We start from the raw sequence: 22662 nt of genomic DNA, 5'->3' as shown, positions 1-22662 counted from the left end.
AGTCATTTCCAGCGTTCATAGAGCAATGGTTACGTGCTCATGGCGGTTTGTGTTTCTAAAAAGAAATACTCATTTTCAAACACCTATTTTTAATACAATTCAAATACAACCTTTGAATATTTTCATATAAAATGTTAAATCAGTAATTTCTTATTTTTTTATTTAGGTTTTGTACAATTGTAAGATGATGGATGAAATATTCAAAAACGTTGGATGCATGTGTAGTCTTAAATCAACAAAAGAAATACAAATTGCCTCAAAAAACTAGAAAGATACTTACAAGTATTAAACAAATTAAAAATTAGAAGACCCATCTGTGCGCATGAGCTGCGGCCTATTTGGTAATGGGCTGCAGTGCGCAGCCTATAAAGAAGAATTAGCTATGCAAATGGGCCACGATTTGGTAGCTCCTGTCAGACAGAGATCAAGGTCCAACTTGATTTCAAGGCCCGTGGAAGTACAACATGAGACCTACATTTTTTTCATTTTCCATTTTTTAGTTAGTGACCACTAGCCCACTACTGCTTGCATGCCAGTTGAGAGCGATTAGGATTCGATTTTCCCGCCTGATAATGAAGTGAGGCATTTAACTAATAAAACCAAATGAAACAAAAAAAACAAGAATTTTCTTTTTTGCAAAGTATAGCACGGTTGTACATGCTCACCTATGTAATACTCTTACCCTTATAAATACAAGCGTGCGCGCAACCATATCTCTATGAACACCTTTGAGAGAACGAGTACACCTCTTATACAGAGATCGATAAAGTCACCCTGTGCATTGGACAAATTTTGGTTGTTCATTCATGATCAAAGTCTCATACTGTGTTACTGTAGCGTATAAAATACTGTTACCTCCCTATTATCAACAAAATTAAATGATCTCAGTTACTCGAACTGATCGTAGTACACAAAGGCTAGCTTATTATCTCATGTCCCACATAGTTTTATGTGGCGGAATAAATTATCTCAGCCAGCTCTTATGTTATTGACTAGCTGATCATGTATAATGCGAGGGGTTACAGGAGATGTTCAAACAAACCATTGTTTCTGCAAATTTGCAAGCGGTGCTTAAAAAAGTGGATAACATACTTACATTTGCATTTGTACATATATAGTATGTGCTAACAAGTTATTAGTTGGGCCTATTTAAACACCAATTTAGATTATCGGTTAACTTTATAGTTGTGCTTAATGATCTGACAACATTCTCTTTTTAAGGACTCACCATTCACAAGAATATGTCTTTAAACTGTCTTTATAGCATATGCATTTTTTTTTGTTAGTAGTACTTGGCCCCTACATTTTCATGAAAATGGTAACAGAAACTGCACAATAAATATATTTTCATATATCAAATTCAAGCAGCTTTCATATAACAAAGATACAGATGATAGCTACATGTTTTGCTTTATTCTTTCCAGCAGGTCATACATTTACGAACAGTGGGAGTAAATTGTACTCTTAGCAGTGGAGAACGGGAACTAATCCTTTCACTTGTACATTTCTTCGCTCGATACATGAAGAAAAAAGCTGCAAGCACTTCTGACAGGTGCCGTATGGGCCATTATTAATGCCGGAAACATTTGATGCAAGAATTACAAAGCAAGTATTTCCTCAGGACCAATCTAACTTGTATCCGTAATATAGTCCTATTTATGAATCTGACAATGCACCATGTAACCTGAGACATCTATCATGGTAATTGTTACAGTGTATTCCCTCCGTCCCAAATTACTATTCGTTTTTGATTTTCTAGCTATCTAGGCATAATATATATCTAGGTGTATAGTAAAAATAATGCATCTAGAAAACCTAAAACGAATAGTAATTTGAGATGAAGGGAATACTCCTTTTTATATTCATATTAGTTATTACGCCGCATGGCCTCTCTGGATCCTCTGCACCAGCGACTTGGCCGACGAGACGGTCCCCACCACCGCCAGAACCACGCCGGCGACCATCATCCCTACGTTGAGCGCGACAGCGGGGCGCGACACCCTGCCCCAGCAGATCCTGAGGTAGAACGCGCAGGGGAAGACGACGCAGATCGCCACGCTCACCAGCGACCCCGTGAGGCTGAGCACGTGCTCGAAGTAAGGCACCGCGAGCGCCAGCGCCAGGATGAGCAGGAGCGCCGCCGACCCGACCCCGCCGCGGACGAGCAGGCGCGCGCGGGCGCCCATGGCTGCCGGGAGGCGGCGCTGGAGCTGGACAGCGAGCGGCGCGAACTCCAGCGCGTACTTGGTGACCGGGGTGAGCACGGTCGCCCATAGCGCCACCTTCGTGGCGGCCAGCCGCGGCGGCATGCTGAGCGTGACCTGCGAGCTCACGGCGGGGCCGAAGAGGCTGGCGCCCACGAGCGCCAGGGCGACGTAGAGCGCGGTGACCACGGCGAAGCTCGTGACGGTGACCTTGGTGAAGCTTGAGGGGTCCTTCATGGCGGTGTAGATGTTGGGGAACACGATGTGCCCGGCGTAGCTGAACATGTACAGGCCGGAGACTGCGGGGATCCTCTCCAGCCGGAGCACGGGGATGTGTTGGCCCATGTTGACCCCGCCGCCGCCGAGCGCGGCGGTGAAGACGACACTGCTGAAGATGAGCAGCGACATGACGATGCCGCCGAGGGAGAGGAAGGAGATGGACGAGAGGTCCCTCAGCCACAGGCTCGGGAGCGCGAGGAGCACGGCGATGGCGGTGAGCAGCTGCGTGGTAGTGAGGCGGAGCCACGGGAGGCGGAGGTGGGCGCCGGCGAAGACGAGGGGAAGGTTGTCGCTGAGGGAGATGGTGTAGGAGACGAGGGCGAAGAAGATCTCGAGGTAGATAAAGACGGAGGCGACGGCGCGGCCCCTGACGCCGAACGCCCGCTCTCCGATGTCCTGGTAGGTCTTGGAGCCGGAGTCCTCGTCGAGGCACTTGCCGATGATGTGAGCTGTGTAGCAGCACATCACGCCGAGGCCGATGAGGAGGAACACGGACGCCCAGCCGCCATTCTCCAAGGCGTATGGAGTGGAAAGCTGCCCAAGCCCTGAAATGGCACATGAATGTGTGATTCCTACTGCTTTATTTTCCATATAAAGGTTCAATGAGAATCAATTTCTTTATTTCAAAGTACAAGTTGCATAGACGCGCCGTCATGTACGTCTAAATATGGTTTTTTTATATGGTTACATCTAAATAAGGTTTGGCAGAGATCTAGCATCGTTTGTAAGGTGGGCACACGCTTTACCAGTGATGGTCAATGATTATTGCCAAGACCTAATTCTTGTTAGTGTCCAACATAATCTACACAAAAAGTTAGTTACACAAAATTTTGGTCGCCAAATTTACAGCCTACAAGTTGGTCATTTTGCAACAGTCCAGATGAGTGTCACGCAAACTGTGGCAAGTGAGGTTGTCCCCGTGGTGATGCTATTTTTACGGCAGAGTCCACGCTATCACACTCTTTGTCCCATGGTCACAGTTAATTACGTGTCGCGCTGATCACGTAACATAACCCCAACCTACTACAAATTTGATCGCGAATTTCCCTAAGGCCCCGTTTGGGTCCCTTCATTTTGAAGTAATTGGAATCTATTTAATGAAGTAGGCTAATTTATGTTGGAATGTAGTGTTCCACAACTTTCCAAAGTTTAGATATAAGCCTATCTTAAATTCATGGGGTGGGAGATGGAAATTGATTCTATAGATTATGGTTATTAGAATGGAATTCAATTCTTATAGCACGCTCTTGGACTCGCTTCTTTATAGTAGAAGTGCAGCATATAAGTATCTCTCCCATATCACCAACTATAATATACAACTATATTCCATATACAATTATATTAACTTAATTAATTTGTATCTAAATTATGATTATTAGGATGGAATTCAATTCCAATGATCCAAAAGGGGCCTAACAAAATTTGTAAATACCAACTTATATATTTTTTAATGGAACTAAACACATTATTGCAGCAGCAGTAGTACCTATGAGCATCCCAACCATGTTGATGACGGAGTGCGCAAATGAGCTGTTCGGCTTGCTATGGCCCTCCTCACCGTTGTTCACCTCCACGGCGGCCACCCTCCCGCCTGCTTCCCCAGCCACGGCCTCCTTACCACCGCACTTGCATGGCTCGCCTGCCTCAACGTCGTCGTCGCAGGTCCCGCAGCGCCGCCTACCAAGGCGCTGCAGGGCGAGCTGTGCGCCATGGACGCTCTCGCTCGCCACCTGCTTGTTGGGCTTGGGGCAGAGCGACGACCAGCACCATGGACTTGCCATTGCTGTGTATGCGTTGCCGTCCCTAAGCGCGTATGTCAAGTATGTGCTGAGGCTAGGGGGCTCGACTCGCGTTGAATAATGTTGAGCTAGTTCCTGCCGTATATATAGTGGTTGGTTTGGAGAGGGCTAGGGGGCGCGATCGAGTTTTGCAGAGGGAATAATGTCGATACGGCGTCGAGAGGAAGTGACGAGGATCGCACTAGGAGAACCTGAGGAGATGCGTATCCTGGGAAGACGTCCAGTGAATCCATCGTTCATATGGCTCAACCTTTTTTTTTCAGTACAGCAGGATACGGGTGTAGAGAACTCACCTTCCATCCAACCATTTTTGTCCCAATTAATTTTGTATCCGGAACTAAAGATCCTTTAATCCCGGGTTAAAAATAAGTCAGCAACAGTCACCGATAGGGAGAGCTTTAATCCCGGTTGGACTTTCCAAGCAGGACTAAAGTCCTCCTTTTAGTCTGGTCGTGGGCTGAAAAAATCTAGCCACCGACGGGGGAAGCTAAATTCCAACCGGGACAAAAGAGTTAGTCCATTTTGAATTACCAACTGGGACAAAAGGGGAGGGGACTTTTGTCCCAATTAGAATTTCCAACTGGGACAAAAACTCCTTACCTATAAATTCCCCTTCTTCCTCCCCGAGCCCAAGCCACTCCACCAGACCGAGAGCTTCTTCCTCTCTCTCTATGGCAAGCAAGCAACCTTAGGGAGGTGCTGCTCGATTTGTTTTCCTCATTTCCGTGGGGATTTCACTCATCCATAGTGTTGTAATGTTACCTACTTCATCCTGCCTTCATTTATTGTTATTATACTTTGTTTAATGCTTTAGAGATAGAGAAAAATGAGCTTTTTAGAATGAGGGAGAATGAAGAGGATTTGTATTTATACATGTTTTTTAGCTAGAATTTGATGGATAGCTCGTTTGTTATATATGATTCATATTAGGTAAAGAACTTGATCAATATTAGGTATGGGAAAAATAGAGTAAATATGTTTTTAATATTTAGTCATTGCAATAAAATTAAGGTAAATGAATTGTAGGGGTAAGAAATAGAATTTGGTCATTGCTACAATTTTTCATGTCACTATAATTTATCAATAATTGTATTTCTTTGACCAATAATTTATTTATCTCATGTAAGGACTAAATATTATAAACACATTCACTCTATTTTTTTCTCCTACCTAATATTGATCAAGTTTTTTTCAATACGAAGCCCTATATTCATTTTTCACGTAATACGATGCAGATGGACCGACAATGGATGTACCATCTCTGCTCCTCCAAACCCAGAGAATAGTGCCTGCACATGGTATGAATGTGCTTACACTATTCTCTAGTATTGGAGGAACATTCTTAAGAGCTGGTTCCTCCGCTCCTCCAATACCAGAGAACAGTGTCTGCACATGGCATGAATGTGCTTACACTATTCTCTGGTATTGGAGGAGCAGAGGTGGCTCTCCATACACTTTGTAGAAGATTGAGTCATGTGCAGAGATGACTTAGAGGGCGAACATTTTGCTATGTTGTACCATTATTTTAGGATAATTGACTACGTGAAGTCCACTATGGAGTATCTGTAATCTTTAGTGTATATGTATCTTTAGTGTCTTGTTCCATAATTCTAGCATTTTTCTTTTTGTCAACCTAGTGAATGTTATGAATGTTGAATGGTGTAATTTTCATGTGAATTATTTTTATCTTCATATATGAAGGTTGATTGGTCTAAATTATCAATATTGATCAAGTTCTTTATCTAATACGAAGACCTATGTTCATTTCTCACGGCATAATTTATTTATCTCATGTTTATTGAAAGGACTAAATATTATAAACACATTTACTCTATTTTTTCCCTACCTAATATTGATCAAGTTCTTTATCTAATACGAAGATCTATGTCCATTTTTCACGTAATACGATGCAGATGGACCGGCAATGAATGTACAATGTGGACAGATGGACCAAGGAGTTCGTTGATGGCTTGCATTATTTTTCCGAAGTGGCCAAAGCTAACCAGCCAGAGAAGGGATTCATATATTATCCATGCTTTCAATGTAGTAACAAGAAGGACTACTCTTCCTGGGGGACTCTTCACAACCACTTGTTTAGATGCAGTTTCACGCCTAACTATTTGGTTTGGACCAAGCACGGCGAAAGAGGAGTTATAATGGAACACGGCGAAGAAGAGGAGGATGATAATAGCATTCCGGACCGAGCTGCAGGCCAAGCTTTTGCAGATACTACAATGGGCGAGGCTGATGAAGAAGAGTTTATAGAAGACGGCCCTATTGATGATCTTGGTCAGGTGCTATGGGATGCACGAAGAGACTGTGAAACTAAGAAGGAATCAGAAAAGTTGCAGCGCATGATAGATGATCATAAAAGAATGATGTACCAAAGGAGGGGCACAAAAAACTAGGTACCACATTGGAAATGCTGCAATGGAAGACAAAAAATGGTGTATCCGATAAGGCATTTCAGGGGATATTGAAAATTGTAAAGAACATTCTTCTCGAGAATAATGAATTGTTGTCCACAACATATGAAGTTAAATAGGTCATTTTCCCTCTAGGATTGAAGGTTCAGAAGATACACGCATGCCGTAATGACTGCATCATCTATCGTGGTGATGAATATGAGAAATTGGATGCTTGTCCTGTGTGCGGAGCACTGTGGTATAAGATCAAGCGAGATAATCTTGGTGATGTTGAGGGGCAACCTCCCAAGAAGAGAGTTCATGCGAAGGTTATGTGGTATTTTCGTATAATACCACGTTCGAAGCGTTTGTTCAGAAATAAGGCGAATGCTAAGTTGATGCGATGGCACAAAGAAGAATATAAGCAAGATGAGATGCTGAGACACCCTGCGGATGGGGCTAGTGGAGATCAATTGATAGAGCATTCCCGGACTTTAAAAGTGATGCAAGGAACATAAGGTTTGGTTTAAGTACTGATGGATTCAATCCATTCGGTGAGTTGAGTAGTGGTCATAGTTTTTAGCCTGTGACACTATGTATGTTCAACCTTCCTCCTTAGTTGTGCATGAAGTAGAAGTTCATTATGATGCCGGTGCTTATCCAAAGCCCAAAACAATCCGACAACAACATTGACGTGTACCTAAGACCGTTGGTTGATGAACTTTTACTGCTCTAAAAGGAAGAATGTGTACGTGTGTGGGATGAGGATAAACAAGAGAGCTTTGACCTTCTAGCACAATCGTGAAATTCTAAAGTTACGAGATAAATGGTTATACATTTTACACGAGAGCCCAAGACCAAAAAAGCACCAACCAAAATAGTGGTGTCCGCATAGATGCCATAGACAGCAACAGAAGCAAGGACTTGTATTATGGTTTCATAGAGGAGATCTGGGAACTTGAATACGGACCGCTGAACATCCCTCTGTTTCGTTGCCAATGGGTGAAACTAACTAGAGGTGGTGTAACGAAAAATCAGTAGGGAATGATAATAGTGGACATGACCAAGATTGGATACAAAGATGAACTATTCGTCCTTGCCAATTATGTGCATCAGGTATTCTATGTGAAGGATATGTCTAGCAAACCTAAGAAAAATTCAGAAGATAAAGAAAAACCATGGGAGCCAAAGCGCCATATAGTTCTTACAGATAAAAGAAAAATTGTGGGACTCGAGGACAAAACAGACCAGTATGATGATTATGATCAGTTTGATGGTATGCCTCCATTCGCTGTTGAAGTTGACCCAAGCATCATGCTAGCCAAAAAGGAGACTCCGTACTTACGCCGCGGTCATTATGACCAAGAAACTTTTGTACATTGTAATGAACTAAATATGGTGCACCTTTATGTTGAATTATATTGTAATGCTCTATGGTGAACCTTTGTTCGATCAATAAACAATGTTAAATTAACCACATACATTAATTACATTTTTGCATGTTGAAATTATTTAATTGAAGAGTTTGTTGATGATAGTGATGCATTAAAATAATTATGTTAGAAACTTAATCAACTAGTATAGAATTAATGACTGATTCAAACTTATTTTAAATATACTTGCTAATTTAATAGATTTTTACATGTCCAAAATATGTAAGGTTTTTATTTTTTTAACAAAACTAGTGCAAAACAACTTAAAACATATATAAATTAAAATTACAAAATTTAGAGGGAAATAAAGGGGGGGCCTTTAGTCCCGATTGCAAATTCCAACCAAGACCAAAGGGTGCTTTTTCATCTCCCGCGCAAAAAGCACCCTTTAGTCACGGTTGGAAATTGGAACCAGGACTAAAGACCCCCCCTGTCCCGGTTGCAAAGTCAACCTGGTACTAGGAGGTTTTAACGCTCTGCCCCTTCTCCCTTTCCTCATCTCCTCCTCACTTCATTGGATCTGCCCCCTCCCCCTCGTCTCTACTCATCTCCCAGGTGCATTCCCCCAGCCACCGTTCGCACCCCGTTCGTCCGCCCGTGCCCCGTCCGCCGTCCGTGCCGCTCGTTCGGCCCCGACATGCCTGTCCGCCGTCTACCTGCCCCGCCGCACGCCCCGGCTGCTGTCCACGCCCTAGCCGCTGTCCGTGCCCTGGTGTGGTCGAACCGCACAAATTAACATGGCTAAAGCACACTTAAGTCGCCTAACACACGATCATGTACATTAAAAAAGTCAACTTAGTCGTCCATCGGATTTCATCCGATAAACCACTTAACTCAAGATCGAGAAGCAAGACTCGCTTGAAGGCAAGTGGTTACTGAGATTACAACAGTCCATCCAGATTAAACAAGTGCAATAATTTATTACAACTTCAAGTTCAAAATTCAACAAATTTTACAGAGTTTTCAAGCGACAGAAATAAATAAGCGGAAGCTAAACGTCATTGCATGATATCATGAAGAAGCCAGACATGACATCAATGATCCCTGTCCTCGCTGTCCGAGGAGGGATCCGACTCAACCGTCCAACCAAGAGGAAGTTGGGTAGGCCAAGTGCCACTTGCAGCGAGTTCAGGGGTATCAATATCACCTGAAAAGATGTGCCACAAGCAAGGCTGAGCAACTATGCTCAACAAGACTTAACCGACAGGTGGTAACTACTCCACCAACTTTTAGACATGCAAGGCTTTTTGGCTGAGGGGTTTATTTTTGCCAAAAGCAACTCGTGTAGGTCCTTACTTTCAATATTTTAACCACCAGTTCTAAGTTCATTTACCCATCTAAGTTAGCAACTATACTAAACAAGCATAGTTTCCAAGCAATTTATGGCAAGCATCAATATTAATATCATCATCAAGTTCCATTCTTACTCAGTGTAGCATAGCGATCAAGTAGTCCCAAACTGTGAGAGGCAGACGAATCGATTCGAATTTCTTAACCATGCATGGCAAACCTAATCCCACGACATCCGCGCACCACGAAGGGTCGCTTCATTTGTTAGCCGTCCCCATCAATTCCCAGACCCGTGTCGAGTCCACTTCCCTTGGTGCAAGGCTCCATAGACCCGGCCTCTGCCATTCTATGACCGCACTTGTCACCATATGATGCACTAGGAAAAAACTCAGTTTCTAGAGACAGTGGAACGATCCGCTCATGTCCCAGTTCAACTAGGTACTAGGCTTCCCCATCCCATACTAGGTATGAGATTAGTACTTTCAAACACTTGATCACGAACACTATCACATCTCAACCTTAGTCCAATTTCATGTAGACATATGGGGCAAACCACTGAGTATCGAACATATGCCCTGCTCCATCCATCGTCCTTATAGTTGCAATATAAGTAAGCAATCAACTCCTATAACTCGCGAGTGACAAGAAATCACTCGACTTTTACCAAGTCCTATCAAGCATTGCATCTACTCGACTTAATATACTAGTGTTCATATCAAGGGTACTAAATTCATGCATCTACGGTTTCAATCAACTCCTAGAACGTAAATGCACAATCAAAGCAATCAGATGTATTGCAAATATTTAAAGATAGGAAATCATGCTCTGGGGCTTGCCTTCACGCGGGGAGGTAGCAAACGGGTCTTCGGCTTGCTCGGGCTCGGCTCCGACGGGCTGCAGCTCAGCTATGGCTCCTTCTTCTAACACTGGGTGAAGCTCGTAAGTTCCGTTAGTGAGGTTCAGCTCTATACAATATGCAATGCATCAAGTTAAATTCCCAAACTTTTTTTCCCAGAGGATGTAAAACATGAGTTAGTACTAAAGAAGAAGTTATATTAAGGCCACATTCACCTAAACAAGGTTTTACACCTTCTTTATTCACATAAGGAGGGTGGGATGTGGTGTGAAGCTAGGGGTTGGTTTGATGGCGATTGTGTACATATATACATCTCAACTTTATTAAACTTTAGATCGGAAAGTTATCCTATTTCTGAATGTTGTTTTTGTATCTGTTCCAATATTACCTCTATTACCTTAAGGTAGCTTATACTTAAATATTTTTATAGTAGAAACCTTAATAAAACTGGTCATGAAATTCTAACAGTGAGTTATAGGGATGATACAGAGCCTTCGATAAATTTTTCAGAATTTTTAGTTAAGGACATCTTTTTCTATACATTTACCCGAGTTATTCTTCCCTAAAGAGGAAAGTGGCACCTCTTTTTTATTTCTGGTGGTTTCCATATTTTTCCCACAAACGACATTATACCACTGACTTATTCCAAAATGTTTCATATTTTTATCCTTTCTGGTTTAATTATTATGCAAAAAGGCAAAAACAAGCTTAGATTTCCATGGCAAAACTAAACAGAGAATTCAACATCTGAGCTAGGCTCCAAATCATTTTTTCAAGCTTCTACCATCTGAAACAAGCACTTGAGAGTTGGATTTAACTTTTTAGCATTTTTCTATGATTTATTATGATTTAAATAGCTTAAACAAGAATTAAAATACATAACATTAATTCAAGCAGTGACATGTGCCAGAAGTATTTTTATTAAAAACTACTCTTTATACTAAGTCTAGCAAAATTGGTTTGACATTTTTCTGAATTTTCTACGCATTTTGGTGAATTTTCAAATTTAAACATATATTCTACCGATATAAAAAGGTAAACCGAAACGTATTTGCAACCAGGCCCTCGAAAACTTTTGAATTTCACAACCATGCCCTCGCTATACACGGAAAGGTCCTCGCGCGGGTTTTCTCAAGTAGACTTATGGTTGGGCCCTCGGGTTTTAAACTAATCACGCATAGGTCCTAACAAAACTTCACTGAGACCCCTAAATCGCGTTTTTCAAATGCAATCAAGTCCTCGGCGGGCCGGCAGCGGCGGCTGGCTGGAATTCCGGCGATTCACCAGTGGGATCGGGGTGACAAGAAGCCGGGGAGGCGCGGGGGCTCACCTACGACCGATTTGAGGCGGTTGCGGGTGGCGGGGAGGTCTGACGACGGCGAAACCCGGCGGCAGCTTGCTCAGCTGTGACGGCGGGTGGCGGCGTTGGTGTTCCGGCAGGGCTGGGTTCAGGCAGCGAAGATGGGCGAGCGCAGCAGCTCCGTGAGGTGGCGGCGAAGTGGCTAGGGGCACCGGGGAGGGGTGGCGCACGGCGGAGGCTAGCTCTCCGTGGAGGAGCTTGGGCGGCGGCGTGCTCAGGTGGGCGTTCCGGTAGTGCGGGTGCGGGGAGTTGTGAAGGGGAGTGCGGGCGGGCTGGCGGGTGTTTAATAGCTGTTGCGAGGCATGCGTCTGCAGTTGGGGCCAAAGAGTGGAGCAAGGCACATGCTGCCGGGTGGACCGGCCATGGCGGCGGCCATTGGCGCCGACAGGCGGTGCGGCAGGCGTGCAGGGCGAGGCTCCCGTGTGCGGCAAAAACAGCTTTGTCGGCGTGTGTAATTGACGAAGTGGTCGGGTGTGCAGTCGCGGTCAGGGCGCGGAGAGGCAACAAGGCTCCGCTGCATCCTATCACGGCCATGGACTGACAGAGGCAGCGGCGTCGCGGGGGCTCGTGCGCGGAGCAGAGCGCCGGGCACTGCAGGCGAGACGGGACAAGGCGTGGGGGACGGCGACAAGGCGAGGCGAGCGTGTCGTGTCGTGTCTGTGGGTTGGGCAGTTGCGTGGCGCGAGCGGGCCATCGCCATGGGGCGGGCGACGAGCGGAACGTGCACGCACGCGAGCTGAGCACGCTCTGGCGCGAACGGGATTCGCGGGATATGCGATGGGCCGATCTTCGGGACAAAAAGCTCCAAATTTTTGAACTGCACGACCTTTACCCCTTTTACAAAACTTGTAGACCTAGGATCTAAGTTTAATTCTTGTAAAAGGTTTTTCTGATAATCTGTTCAACTTTTAAGAGATAAACTCATGCTAAGGTGCCAGGTTGGGCTGTTTTCAAGATTTAGCCGGAATTGCCAAAGAGAGGCTGGGTTGACCGAACTAGTTGGCTTTGACCGGGGTTTTGAAGGCTTTCGAGGCATATTAGAACTTACTTCTTAAATCAAAGTTGTTAAGGTCTCGAAGGTCTAAAACTTTGTTATAGAGCTCAGCTTGAGTTTCTATTAGAAATTTCAAAATACAGAGCCCCAAAGCCAGGACTTAATCTGTTCTTCTTAAAATTAACATAGATTTGTACTTTAAGTTTTTGAAGGGCTTCTGCTTAGATTCAAGCAAAACACCAAAAATAAAAGTTGTCAGGAAAGTTGAGTTCTACAACTCTTAGTTGGACAGATTTTTATGTTTTTAAGGAGAAATAGTTACTATTTAAACAACGGTTTATCTTGGGAGGGCAAAAGTGACCTTTCACTTGCCTTTACTATTGTCAAAGTTCTCCTTTATGAGCTAATGAGTTTATTTAGGTTTTAAACATGGCTTAATTAAGCTAGGTTGTTACACCTGGTCGCCATCCTGCCATCCGTGCCCACCTCGCCGTCCGCCTGCCTGCCAGTACGGGCGCGCCCCTAGGCCGCCCCAACAAACGGGCCTTGCTACTGCATGCGCTATTTTTTTTTACTATTTTAATGTGTAATTTGTATAATTACTTTTAATACTTAGAAAATTAGTACAAACTAGTTTAAATACTTAGAAAAATTGTACAAATTAGTTTAAATACTTAGAAAAATTAGTACAAATTAGTAGTTTAAATACCTAGGAAAATTATACAAATTAGTTTAAATACTTAGAGAAATTAGTACAAATTAGTTAAATACTTATAGAAAAATTATACAAATTAGTTTAAATACTTATAGAAAAATTGTATATTTCACAAGTTTCTTTCAATTGTATATACATGTCATTAGTGTGATATTGATTTTTGAAACTCGTTGGTAGTTAGTATGAACAAAAGGTCATTTAGAAAATAAACATTCATGCACATGGCCTTTTTGGTATCACTGTCCAAATATTAGGTATTTTATGAATTTATGGTCAATCAAAGTTCTAGTATGTAACATGCTTTCACTTGTAGTTATCCGAGGGCTTACTGTGGGGAATTTTATTAGAGGCATTTCAATTCCTAGTATCTTGTATTTCAAATGTCTAAGACAATTTTAATGTTTGGATGTAAGCAACAGTATATTTCACAAGTCTCTTATTAGATGCTTACTATGAAGATTTATCCTCCCTCATTAATGGGTCTCAATTATATTTCATGTGTATATTTCACGAGTTTCTTTTGTATGTTCTATGATTTCATTTTTATACATTAATTGTACTACTTAATACAATTCTTAATTTAATGTATCCATGATTACATGTGTGTTTAACTAATGTCATTATTAGTTGAGATGGGAGATGAAGAGGATGCAAGGTATATAATGGAGCAGATTATTGTTGGCGGTAGTGGCTGCAACATTCCAAGAACCTACACCGAGGATGATGGTAGCCAGGTGGACATATTCCTCAACATGTCTGGTGATGTTAATGATGAGCCCAAGCACGGCGTTGATGACAATGCGGGATAAAACCTTGCCATGATGGAAGGTTCCGGTGAGGTATATATCATTTTCATTGTTTTACCCCATCTATAATTTTATATTCATTATTACTATGTACTAATTAACGAATCTTGAATTGTTAGCCCTCTGGATCAATGAAGCAAAATAAGCCACGAGGTCATACAAAGATAATGGAGGGAAGGTATCACATCACCGAAGTGACAGAATGGGGCTAGCCAATTGCTTCTGAAAATGTGGCTAGAAAGTTCATGAGTCAATGTAGGGCTATTGTAAGGGACAACGTGCCCATCAGCATTAGAGAATGGAAGGGTAAACAAAATGATTCATACGTGCTCCCGCAGACACAGAAGGATATGTTGTGGGCAGATGTCAAGAAACACTTCACACTTCCTGATAGTGTTGAAGAAAAAATTATGAAAGACTAGACACTGAAGAAGATGGCAACCCAATTCTAGACCTTCAAGAAGAATCTAGATGCCAACTTTATCAAGAAGGGCCGAACACACCATATTTTAATGAGTGGCCAAAGTTAAGGGACCACTGGAACTCATTTTCAAAATACAAGATGAGTGAAGGTAGTGTGAACAAGGTTCATGTCAACTCAACCAATGCCCAGAAGAAAGAGTACCATCATCCTCTAGGGCGAGTGGTTACATGAGTGCAATTCCCATATGGAAAAAGATGGAACAAGACCTATTCGATCAAGGTATCGTACCAATGACTATTGACTGGCCCGATCGATCAAAGAATTGGTATTATGCTCACGGAGGCAGCCTGAGCCAAGAGGATGGGACACTTATGGTTACTGAAAATACATTAGAAGCCCCTCAGGCTTCACTTTGGTGCTCGGGAATCCTAAACACCTAGGACGTTGCCGAGGCTTCAGGGTCATTCCTTGGAAGTTTGCTTCTCGTAGGGACATTGACACATACAGAAGCTGGAAGAGAAGAAAGAAACAGTAAGAGGAGAGCTGGCAGCGCATGTTAGAAGCTAAAGTGCATTCACAAGAAGTAAGAATGCAGGAAGAAATTAATCGGTGAGTGGCCCTGGCACTTACTGAGATGGCCCAATTTGGAGCACTGCCGGATCCCAACGTCATCGATAGCCCTTCTCAACACTAAACCAGTTGTACTTCCACAGGGGTCCCCAATGAGAACATGCCAAGATTACCCGTGGTTTCGCAGGACAACCAACGGTACCCTGTGGATGACATCACTCAACGCACCTCATGTGATCTGTATAGACCATTTGGCAAGATCACTATTAATGTATACATATATATAATTTATGCAATTATCTCAATTGATCCTCACCTCAGGAGTTTAATAACTTCTTTATTTCTCTTATATGTACAGGTGGTGTATGAAAGTGCTTTACCAATCCTGCCAGGGCAGACAAGCCATGGCATGGAGATTCCACCTGGCTACTCCAATCTTGGCCTAGAGCAGATCTGTGATAGTCAATATGAAGGCCTATAGCTCGATCTCCCGGGAGGTGATGGGGAAAGGACACTAAAAGATGCGCTTCAAGGTATCATTCTATGGCACAAACGCTACATCATCATCCTCGGCAAGGAGGCATCATTGCTCCCCAAAGATTCCCCGCAGCCACCATCTCCTTAGAACTCAAGACCGTCATCTCCAGCCCATCCACCTCCAGGACCATCATCAGCACTAGGACCGTCGCATCTTGCTCAATAACCATCTCCATCTCCATTGAATCCTGGTGGTGCGAGCGATGACAACCAAAACACCCATCCTCGATCTAGTCGATGGGACTAAACTCTGGTGCGAGCAAGGAACCTGCAGCACCTCTCAAGAAGTCGCGACCACAACCTTCCAAGCCAAGGAAGCCAAAGGCGAAAGAACTAGTTAAGAAAACAAAGAAGTCTAAACCCATTCAAAAGCTAGCAGGCGATATGACTCCTAAGGAATTGCTGGAGGCATCGCAAGCATATGTAAGGGAGTGGTTTGGAAAAAAAAAGATGCAGAAAGAAAAGCAAAGGAGATGGAGCCTAATCCAGTAGATCCAGTGAAATTAAAATTTTTTATTGGTATGAAAAAAGAAGTAAAGAAGACTTTACTATCGAACTATGAGCATTCGATAGTTAAGTCTTATCCGAAGAAAAAATGAGGAGAGTCGTCTTATAGTCGTACTATCCCCTAGCTCAGGGAGCAAGCAGATAAAGACGCTCAAGCTATAGCACCAATGCCCTTAGAAAAACAAATCCAAGTCATTACGTTTATGGAATATACAGGTCTGTCGCTTGCTAAAGTTTCAGGGCAAGCTAAACCACAAGCTCTAGAAAAGATTGTACCTAAATAACCCTTTGAGGTAGACAAGCCTTTAATAAGGTCTGAATTGGTGTGGAAACTCTCTATGAAGATGTATGAACTCCATCAATGGCACATGGAGCAGTCAGCCAAGGAAAGGCTCATGTTCGCTCTTCGTGTGAAATCAATTGATTTTTTCGAGGAAGGTGAGAAACTCCTGTGGTTGTAATTCAAGGATATATATGAAGTATACAATCAAGATGCCATTGATGTCTCTCTCATCAACGTTTGGGTTTTGTAAATGTCTAGTTATCAAGATGTAAATTTTGGCTTAGATCATTATTTTATGTGTGTGTGTGTCGCCCTACTAACTTTGTCTTCCATTTATGTAGGATGCTAATTCAAAGGTGCCGCAGAGAATCGTACTTCAATGTTGGCTTCATGGATCCAACGCTCGTTAAGCAAGATCAGATACGGGATCAACCAAAGCCTACATTTGATGCAATATACAATTTCTTGGAACAGAAAAATTACAAGCAATACATACTACTGTCATACAACTTTAAGTAAGTGTGGGTACCATCTATTTTCATTTTCCTTTTCCTTACCTAATTAATGTTAGTTAGTTCTAATATGAACATTTATGTACGCAGTTTTCACTAGATTATTGTTGGTCAAAACTTTGTCCGGAGCACAACACTATACAGAATAGAATTGAAACATGTAATCCTCTTGACCTCGGTCCGAACGATCCCCAACAGTAGCCCCTCATGGGCGAGGCTGGACACCGATGACCGAACCTGTGAAACAAAGATCCACCAAAAAAATGTCACCCTCGAGGGTCGGTTCGAGTCGAGCCAATGGTTAGCCTTTTCTTGCGAGGTGACACATTTCTACTGGTTTACGCTCCATAGTCCGGCGCGATTACTGGTGCTTTTTACCACAGTTATAAATAGGAGGGTCGGGTTGCTTTCTTGTGTTACTATCGAGGTTGCAAGCTATTACAAGGTTACTCGGCGCTCTAGTGCTTTGGAGATATGCGAGGTTCGCTGAGTGTTTTGCTGCGACAACACTGGCCTCGTTGTCTTGAAAAGGATTTGGGCTCAGTTGTCGGCTTTTTAGCTGATTAAGGTTGCTGGTTTGCGCTGTCAAGTGGATCGTATTAGGCACACTGCCTGACTCATGTCTGCAAAGGAGATCGTGGATCAAACCGGGTCTCGCCACAAAGAGGAGAAGGTGGATCTGTCTACGGATATTGATATTGAGCAGGTTTCGAAAGAAGGAGAGATCGGAAAGGCTAGTGTTGAGGCCCAAGGCGCTGGTTCTAGCGGTAAGGAATCATCTAGCAGTGGGCTTTTCGAATTCAACTCCAAGGACAACAAAAGTGGTGAAGGTGATGGGGCCGAAGCTGAGGAAAGTGAAGGTGACGAGTCTAAAGGGGGGAGGGCGAGGACCTCGGGGGAGTTGAGGCGGATTTGACCGAGCTGGTGCCTGGAAAAGAAGTGCTTGTTCCAAGCATATTGTTCCAAGCATATGCTTCAGGTGGTCTCTGGTCACAGAGAAGATGTTAAAACTTTTCGAGAAGAAAAGATATTTTCCCGAAGGAGTTGGCAGGGCGTCTGGCGATGAGGGGGTTTGTGAGCCAAAACATGGCAAGGCTATCATTTTCAAGGATTTCTTCACTACTAGTCTCTGGTTCCCGTGCGACTGTACACTTCCCCGAATACTGGACCATTTTCGGGCGAAGCTACACCATCTTACCCCGAACTCTTTCGTTGCCCTGTCGAAGTTCTACTAGGTGCAACGGACGTTCGATGGGATTATTGATGTTGATGGTTTTGCAAGGCTCTTTGAATTGCATGTTCAGAAGAAAAAAAAGTTGTTTTTGAGGGCGAGGCTGATACATATGAGAACCACTTTGGTTGTTGTACCTTTAATACTCGGAGGAAAAATGAAAAGCAGAACATAAAAAGGATTAAGCTATCATTCGCACAGAAAAACCGGTGGGATGACGACTGGCTTCATCACTGGTTTTACGTGATGGTTGAAATAGTAGGAACTTCTGCAGATGGCCACCCAATTCATCCTTTCTATGCTCCATTGGGCCCTATGGACATTGCCACTACTCCACTGACGAGGTGTAAAGCGGTCAAGAAGTGTGAAGCTGCCTTTCTTGCAGCTTCGGGCTCAATCTCAGGGCGAGACATTGTAGAGGAGTTTCTTGCGTGCAACGCGTGGCCACTGTCCGAGGGCGGGAGACCGTTTGATCTTGAGATGAAGCAAGTTCCGTGGAAGAACAGCCCAATGCCCTATCTAGTTATCGACTTTGATATGCCATCGGACTTGGTTGATGCTATTTATGTTGAAGAGGTTGAGAGCTATGCTATCGACATTATCGGTCCAGTCTCGAAATCTTAAGTGAAATCGCTGAATAGAATTGTGAAACACGAGGTTTGGGTGAACCGAATATTCGAGGCATTCAACATTGAAGTGCCGCCTCGTATGCATACTGCTGGCAAGAGATCTCATGGAGCTGGCGATGGTGGTGTAGGGAAGAAAATGAAGCTTGCGAGCAGCTCCGCTCAGGCCACTAGCCAGTCTGCAATCATACGCGAAGCGGCTAAGGCAAAACTGAAAACCTCTAGCCTCGAGGCGCAAAAGAAGAACGAGAAAACCATGCCCAACGCTTCTGGTGTTGCTAGGACTTCGGCAGCCCTTACCGTCGCTATGGGCGCCAAACAAAGCTCTTCCAAAGCTGAGCTGAAACTTGTTATCCCGGTTTCTATACAGCCACCTCGTGCCACCTCTATGTCCGAGGCTAAAACTGCTGCAGCGGGGTAGAAAACTAAGAAGCTCGGGGCGAAGCCTCGGTTTATTCATGCCATCACTATTAGTGATGCAATTGACGTAGATGTGGAACCGAGCTCCATCCCTGCGTCTGCACCAAGGACGCGGCCGACCAGACTGTTGTCGTGGCAAGCTCCTCCGAGATGGTGTCTACTCCGTCGGGACCCGAACCTCGCACAGAGAAAGAGAGAATCTTGGTGGAGCTATCGCGTGCGAAAGAAAAGGTGATCAATGCTATTGCTAAGGACATGAAGGATCCCTCTTCCGAAGCGCTTAAGGCAGGTAACGAGGTGGTTGTTCGCTTGCCTAGGTTAAGGTTCTTTAGGTGTGATGGTGCTTCGTATGAATTTTTAACGGCATTGGAGGAAACCATTGGTGCTCCTAGTGAAAAGTATCAGGAAACTCATTTGAAGCTAAAGGTTAAACGTTACCCTGTAGGTGCTGTGCCAACGAAGCTGAAAGGCTTTAACCAGGTTTTTGGGACCAACCTGAGAAAAGAGGTTATCGCGGCCCATGCTTCGGGGGCAGGTGAAGATTACAACCCCTATCACTTGCCTTTGGTGTGGGGATGTAACCCGACTGCTGGGAACCCTGGCGTAGATACTGGCGGGGAGGTGAGCACTCAGGGTCCTTTTGAGGTTACCGCGGGGAAGGGTATCATGCCTATTGTGATTCGCAAGAGAGGCAAAGTATTGGCTAGAAGCGAAGATGGCGAGAAGTCGTTCAACTCAGGAGGTGAGCGTTCGTGCTTTCTCTTTTCCTTGTTTTCAAAGTTTCATACTCTAAAACTTGAACGTGTTTGATGTTAGAATTTTTAAAGCTGGTTAAGGGCTTGGGGGATGGAGATCTTGCGAGGTTAGGTGCAGACCTTGGGCAAAAGGTATGTTTGAAAGGTTTGTCCTTTTTATGTTGCCAAGTTTAGCCTTGTCGCCTTTCTTATTGGCTATGGGATGGTTTGTGCAGATTGCTATAGCAAGCGCCATTGCCAGAGAAAGGATAGAGGCCGAGGAAAAAAACATGCTTGCTCGGATGGAAAGGGTATTCGCGCTCGAGGCAAGGGTTGCAAATCTTGAGAAAGAAAACAAGACTTTGCTAATGATTTACTAATGACAATGTGCGAGGAACTTGGGGCAAAAACAGAGAAACTTGAGGACGATAACACAAAACTCAAGGAGAAATTGGGGGATAATGCTAAGATTATTGACGAGCTTCGATTTGCTGCTGATAAGGATGCTCGAACTATTGCGGAGCAGGCTAAATGTATTCAAGTTATGGGCCCTAAGCTTGAGGACAAGACCAAATTCATAAAGGAAGCTGAGGTTCTTCTAAAAGAGAAATTTGCTGAGATCTATAAAGAGTACAAGGCTGCTCTCTCGGTCTATGGTGCTGAGCCTATTCCTTTTCTCGGCAACGAAGATGTTGTGAAGATCTTTGATTGGATGAGAGAAGAATTCAAGGTTTTGCCCGAGGTTATGGCCGGTTTAAATGAATACTCCGTATCCTTCTGTTTTGATAGCATATTTCAGCTTCTTGAGAAAGAGGGGTGCGAACACTTTCTGACCTTTGTGCATGACAGTTACGTTGTTCCCACGGCTGCAGAGCTTGCAGCTTTGGGAGTCTCCAAAAATGTGAACATCGTGAAGTTGAGGATGTTCAAGCATCTTTGGCTGGCCTCTGGCGAAGAATATGTTAAGCAACTTGCTAGGGATAGGTTGGCAGAAGACCAAGCGAGATGAGAGCGCGAGGAGAAAGAAAAGACTGAGGAAGGAGAACAAGCTTAGAGATTTTATGATTGTACTTCTACCTTTGTGGTGCTTGATGTAATTCTGTGAAAAAACTTGGTAAACCTTTGTGTACTAGCTGTAAACCATCCTGGTGGGTTATCTATTTTTTTATCTGGTATTTCATTTGTTTTTGAGTTTCTCGTTGCGGTTTTGCATTAGGGGGAAACTACTAGAGGGTGGTATCCATAGCTTCGGAGCTAAGCCGGTTGCTGGCCAACTACGAGTTTTTGCTTTAGGTGAAATTCCGCGCATGCTGCAACCGTGAGTTGTTGTCTTGAGGTTCGTTGATCCATGGTGAGCAATAGCTCGGATAGCACGGCAATCTTCCACTACCATAAACTTAGGTGGCTCTTTGTGGCATACAACCTAAATGTGAACTTGGGTGGGCTGAAGCAAAAAGTAAAGTTTTGAACGAAGCTAGCTCTCTCGGTTAGTTGTGCTAGGCGAGTTCTGGCTTGAAGAAACGTTACACCTCCCCTGCCTCTTCGAGGGAAAGAGAAAGGGCTCTTTTGCAAGTGAAGAGAGAAGTCGACAGAAACTTGGCTACGAGTTTTGTTGACTTAGGGAGACGAAAGTTCGGTTGATATCACAACTTTTAGTTCCTTCAACTGTGATACTGAGGAAGCTGGGATTGCTTTAAGCAGTTGGGAACAGTCTTTCAGCTGGGTGGTGAGGTCTTTGCCTGAAGTTTCTTCTCTTGGTTGGCATTCTAAATCTGGGAAAACGTCATCCTTGCTTAACCTCATCTTGTGAATCGAGGGACTCGTGGCAGTTGTTTTGAGATGTTGTGTTTCGGATGAAACTGTATAAGCTTGGGCGTAGACGAGGCTGAGTTCAGTTGCACCAGTGGAGTTGGAAAGGTCTGGCGAGGTAAGGCTCTTCGCGGAGAGGGCAGGACTTAGCATGTGAGAAAAACATCACCCCCCCCTGCACTCGCGCGCAAGAGAGTTTGGCCGAGGCTGTCCTCTGGTGAGGGTGGCTTTTTTGCGTTCTTTCTGAAAAAATGTCACTCCCCCTTAACTTTTTTCAAGTGAAAGGAAACACTTTGAGTTGCTGCATTTCACTCGGAGCTGCAGAAATTTGAGTGAAACGATGTGTATGTGAGAGGCATCAAAAAAGAAGATTCTGTTGTGGCTGCAGAAATGTACGTGCTTGCGGGGGCAAGACTCCCTGTGGAGAGGGCAGGACTTAAGTTTTGTGGAAAAAACATCACCCCACCGCTGCTTGCGCACACAGGGAGGGCTTGCCTAAGGCTGGTTTCAGGAGAGTAGCATTAGTAGCTTGTTGTGACAGAACCAGCTTAGGGTTGAAGTTGGAGTCTGAATGAAGGTACTTAATGTGGGAGATATGCTCTATTGAGCTTATATTGCGGGGCCATTGACATTAGGCCTAAATAAAGGTGTTTCCTCTGATTTGCACGAGTGTGCGAGGCTAGATAACTTGCTTCTGAGCCTTGGCGTTAAGCGCAAGTTCACCTCCGCGTTGATGCACGAGGCTTAGAAACTTATTTGCATGGAGCTCTCTTAAATAGAGGCTCAAACTTGTCTGTTTGCGTGAGGCCAAACAACTTATTGTTGTACCCAAGCCTTTATGTTGAGTGCACATTCTTGCTTGCAACTT

The 22662-nt window shown here is 43.9% G+C and overlaps 1 protein-coding gene across 1 annotated transcript; it reads right to left on the bottom strand.

Annotated features, from left to right (window-relative positions):
• Positions 1-1566: 1566 nt before the first annotated feature.
• On the bottom strand, positions 1567-4322 carry LOC101760248 (amino acid transporter AVT1H). The gene is made up of 2 exons (XM_004979128.2): positions 3970-4322; positions 1567-3028 (listed from the first exon to the last, which is right to left on the bottom strand). Exons 1-2 carry the CDS (start codon positions 4262-4264, stop codon positions 1875-1877), a joined length of 1449 nt encoding a protein of 482 aa, XP_004979185.1. The 5' UTR covers positions 4265-4322; the 3' UTR covers positions 1567-1874.
• Between the last annotated feature and the right edge of the window lie 18340 nt (positions 4323-22662).

Source organism: Setaria italica, chromosome VIII, assembly GCF_000263155.2.
Source record: "Setaria italica strain Yugu1 chromosome VIII, Setaria_italica_v2.0, whole genome shotgun sequence".
In the NCBI taxonomy this organism is placed as follows: Eukaryota; Viridiplantae; Streptophyta; class Magnoliopsida; order Poales; family Poaceae; genus Setaria; species Setaria italica.
This window is presented reverse-complemented; position numbering and strand designations above follow the sequence as displayed.